Source organism: Panthera uncia, unplaced genomic scaffold (assembly GCF_023721935.1).
Source record: "Panthera uncia isolate 11264 unplaced genomic scaffold, Puncia_PCG_1.0 HiC_scaffold_1583, whole genome shotgun sequence".
NCBI classification, from domain to species: Eukaryota; Metazoa; Chordata; class Mammalia; order Carnivora; family Felidae; genus Panthera; species Panthera uncia.
The window spans coordinates 2,725-7,666 of record NW_026058232.1 but is presented as its reverse complement, the minus strand read 5'-3'; the positions used below and the strand labels follow the sequence as shown (position 1 = coordinate 7,666).

The following is a 4,942-nucleotide window of genomic DNA, read 5'->3' as shown; positions in this document are numbered from 1 at the left end:
ATATTAGAAGTGAAAACTTCTGTTTACCAAAGATTTAAAGAAAGTGAAAAGGCAAGCCACAGATTGCGAGAAACATTTGTAATACATGTAACTGGCAAGGGATTAGTATTCAGAATATGTAAATAATTCCTACAAATAAATAAGCAAAAGGAAAAAAATACAACTAGCAAAAGCCAAAGCCAGGCATAACACCGAACAGAAAACGCATATGGCCAAGAAACCACTGAAGAAAAGACTGACCTCAGCAGTAACCAGGGAAATGGAAGAGTAGTGAGAGACCATTTCCACCCACCCGCCTGGTGGAAACAGTTTGAAAATGCCAGGAGTTGACGAAGATATCGATTCCAAGGGATCTTTTATACCCCACTAGGAAGATAAATTGGTAGGGCCACTTTGGGAAACAATGAGCCCCCCCCACCAGTCAAATTGAACACATGCATACACACTCGTGCACACGTGTGCACTATTCCACTCGTGGGCACAGACAGGAGAAAACCTGGCTTATGTTGCCCTATGAGACGTGCACACAAATGTTCACACAACCCTTCAGGAAACGGGGAAATGAATTATGGGATATTACATGCCAGTAAAAACCTGAATGGACTACAGCTACAAACAACATCTTTTTAAAAAATTTTTGTTTAATGTTTATTTATTTTTGAGACACACACACACACACACACACACACACACACACACAGTGCGAGCGGGGAAGGAGCAGAGAGAGAGAGAGGGAGACACAGAATCCGAAGCAGGCTCCAGGCTCTGAGCTGACAGCACAGAGCCCAACATGGGGCTCAAATTCACAAGCCGTGAGATCATGACCTGAGTCAAAGTCGGACGTTTAACCAACTGAGCCACCCAGACGCCCCTAAAAAATTTCTTAAGGGGATACCTGGCCGGCGTAGTCAGTGGAGCAGGTGACTCTTGATCTCGGGGTTGTGAGTTCGAACCCCACATTGGGCATGGTGCCTAGTTTAAAAGAATAAATAAATAAATAAACAAATAATTGAAAAAATTTCTTTAAAAAAATAAAAACTAAGGATGGACAAAATGGGTGAAAGGGAGTAGGTGATACAGGCTTCCCATTATGAAATAAAGAAGGTGACAGGAATAAAAGGCACAGCATAGGGAATCAGTGGTATTGTAACAGCATTGTACGGTGACAGAAGGTAGTCACAATGGTGGTGGGCACAGCGTGACATCTAGACCTGTTGTACACCTGAAACTAACGTAACATTGTGTGTCAACTATGGTCAAAAAAATTTAAAAAACACGTAAACAAGGGGGAAGCAACTCAAATGCCCATTGACAGATAAATGGAAAGGCACATGTGGTCCATTCAGCCTTAAAATGACATAAAATTCTCAGGACACCTGGGTGGCTCTGTTGGTTAAGCGTCCAACTCTTGATCTCAGGGTTGTGAGTTCAAGTGACTGATGGGACATTTGCTTCTCGAGAAATAGTCTTTACCTGAGAGTGCGGCCTGAGGGCCTCCCACTGCAGAGAAGGGCATGGATTTGCAGAAATGAGAGGGAATTTTTCATTTTTTGATATGGGAGGAAATTTAAAAAAAAGATATGAAGTCTGATACATGTTACAACATGGGTGAGTCTTGAAAACATTATACTAATTGAAAGAAATCAGTTATAAACTGACAAGTATTATACAATTCCACCTAAATGAAATATCTAGAATGGGCAAATTCACAGAAACAGAAAATAGGTAAAAAATTACCAGGGTCTGGAGGAGGGGAATGGGGAGCCAGTGCCTAACGGAGATACAGTTTCTTTTTGGTGTGATTAAAATGTTTTGGAAATAATGGTTAGAGTTGCGCATTGGGAATGTAGTTAATGTGTCTGAATTATACTTAAAAATGGTAAAAATGGCAAATTTTGTGTTATATATATTCTATTGTAATTTTCCAAAGCAAGAGAATGATGAAATCTTTTTTTCAGTAGGTTCCACACCTAGCATGGAGCCCAATGTGGGGCCTGAGACCCTGAGGTGAAGACCTGAACTGAGATCAAGAGTTGGATGCTTAACCCACTGAGCCACCAAGACGCCCTGAGAATGATAAGTCTTAACGCAGGCTATTGGCCACTATAGGGTCATGATGGTACATGTAAGTTACTGGTAGTGGTCCTGTGCCAGGGTCAGGTGGTAGCTTCGTGGGTGTTAATGAGTTTATTTTTAAAATAAAATGTGGGGTGTTTGCTGGCTCTGTCGGTGGAGTGTGTGACTCTTGATCTCAGGGTTGTAAGTTCGAGATCCACGTTGGATACAGAGATTTTTTTTAATGTTTTATTTTATTTTTGAGAGACAGAGACAGCATGAGTGGGAGAGGAGCAGAGAGAGAGGGAGACAAAGAATCCAAAGCAGGTTCCAGGCCCCGAGCTGTCAGCACAGAGCCCGATGTGGGGCTCGAACCTACAAACTGTGAGATCATGACCTGAGCCGAAGTTGGATGTGTAACCGACTGAGCCACCCAGGTGCCCCGAGATTAGTTTTAAATGATCTCTAAAAAGGGGGGCTCCTGGGTGGCTCAGTCAATTAAGTGCCTGATTCTTGATTTTGGCTCAGGTCATGATCTCATGGTTTGTGAGATCAAGCCCTGTGTGGGGCTCTGTGCTGACTGTGCAGAGTCTGCTTGGGATTCTCTCTCTCCTTCTTTCTCTACCCTGTCCCTGCTCACACTCTCTCTCAAAATAAATAAAATACACTTTAAAAAAAGTTAAAAATCTTAGGCAAACCATAAGAGACTCTTAAATACAGAGAACAAACTGAGGGTTGATGGGGGGCAGGGGGGAGAGGGGAAAGTGGGTGATGGGCATTAAGGAGGGCACTTGTTGGGATGAGCAGTGGGTGTTGTATGGAAGCCAATTTGACAATAAATTATATACAAAATTTTTAAACCTTAAATCTTTTTTTAAGTTTATTTATTTATTTTGAGAGAGTGAGCACAAGCACGTGAGGAGCAGAGAGAAGAGAAACAGAATCCCAATCAAGCTCTGCACCATCAGTGTAGAGCCCGATGCAGGGCTTGAACACACGAATCATGAGATCATGACCTGTGCCAAGGTTAAGAGTCAGACGCTTAACTGACTGAGCCACCCAGGCACCCCTTAAAAAAAATCTTAGAAAAAAATAAACAAAATGAAAGTGGGTCTTAAGTGGACAAATTTTATGGATAGTGAGTAATCAGATTCTGTGCATCTGGATAAAAAAAAAAAAAAACTAGAAAGGGGCAGCGACTGGATGGCTCAGTCGGTTGAGTCTGACTCTTGATTTTAGCTCAGGTCATGATCCCAGGATCGTGGGATCTGCATTGGGCTCCACACTGAGCCAGGAGCCTGCTTAGGATTCTCAGTCGGTTGAGCGTCTGACTTTGGCTGAGGTCGTGATCTCTCAGTTCCTGAGTTCGAGCCCTGTGTCGGGCTCTGTGCTGACAGCTCAGAGCCTGAATCCTGCTTCAGATGGTGTGTCTCCCTCTCTCTGTCCCTTCCCCACTCATGCTCTGTCTCTCTCTGTCTCTCAAGGATGAATAAACGTTAAAAAAAAAACTGAAGAGAAGCTGGACAGAGTTTCTGGGCTGGGGTCTGGCCTCAGCTTCCCTGGGAGTTCCTTTCTGGGGAAGCCAGTGGGCAAGGTCATTAGTGACTACTGGGAAACAGGGTTCCCCAGATGGGCATCTGGCAGGGCTGGGCTGGGGACCAGGAACCATATCCAGTGAAAAAATAAAAGAGTAAGCTCCTGACCTCTTTGCAACTACCAAGGGTGGCTTGAAGTGGAACCCTTCTACAAGGTGATATGGTGTCTTCAGGAGATCCAAGCTTCAGGGCATGGAGGGATAGCAGCAGAGTCATGACAGGACCAGTCCAGATAAAAGCTTGGGTGAAGCTCGCCCTGGCATTTGGTCTTCAGGCCAAAGAATGTTACAACAGCCATGACAATCATGGTGGAGACAGCCCTCCAGCTATGCGGGGGTGTCCTTCTACTCTCCTCCTCGTTGTTGAGCTCAGATCAAAGTAGCTATCCCTGAATCAATTGACTGTGTCTGATCTTTCTTCCCCCACACTCTCAGAGGGCTTCGTATTTGTTAGGATCTTTCTTTCTTTCTTTCTTTCTTTCTTTCTTTCTTTCTTTCAGGGAGAGGGTGCAAGTGAGCAAGGGGGAGAGAGAGGGGGGGAGAGAGAGAGAGAGAGAGAGAGAGAGAGAGAGAGAGAGAGATTTGGGGCTTATCTGAAGTGGGGCTTGTGTTCATCTGATGCAGGGCTCAAGCTCACCCCATGCGGGACTCAAACTCACAAACCGTGAGATCATGACCTGAGCCAAAGTCAGATGCTTAACTGACTGAGTCACCCAGGAGTCCTCATTGAAGTGGTTTTATTTTATTTTATGTACAACGAGTTAGCAGTAAGGTAGGCATCTTGGATCTGTGCAGTTAAGGTAGGTCTCTTGGATGACCCATTCAAGGAAGTTCACTAAATCCAACTTAATGAAGCCTGGGTCTTTCAAGCACTGATGGAAACACCGGCGGCACACATTAAGGCCGGGTTTCCGGATCAGACTGTGGTGGTTTAAGCAGATTCAGCAAGAACTGAGAACCCTGGCCAAATTTCCTCCAGTGGCTCCAGTAGAGCTGCTGGTGACCCATTTTGTTCTCTCGGACTCAACGAGGCAAAAGGCTGTTAGGATTTTCTGATGGCAAAAGGAAACCGCCACTAACTCCAACAAGGAAAGGGATGTATTTGGCATGATGCTGAGTAGATCACTGAATTGGTGGAATGTCTGCTCAAGCAGGTCTTGGGACACACAGGCATGACCTGTTTTGAGTGGGGCGCAGAGCAAACTGCTGTGCCATTACAGCCAGAAGACACAGCCAACCTAAAGGCTCGAGAGGATCTGTCCATGGTAGATAATAATAATGCTGTGAAGAGTC

General features: G+C 44.7%; 1 protein-coding gene across 1 annotated transcript; it reads right to left on the bottom strand.

The window, feature by feature from the left end:
• Positions 1 to 4,410: 4,410 nt before the first annotated feature.
• LOC125917207 (40S ribosomal protein S29-like) lies at positions 4,411 to 4,657 on the bottom strand. Its single transcript, XM_049623458.1, is given in 2 exon segments — positions 4,411 to 4,599; positions 4,601 to 4,657. Coding segments are annotated over 2 exon segments (246 nt in total).
• Positions 4,658 to 4,942: the final 285 nt, after the last annotated feature.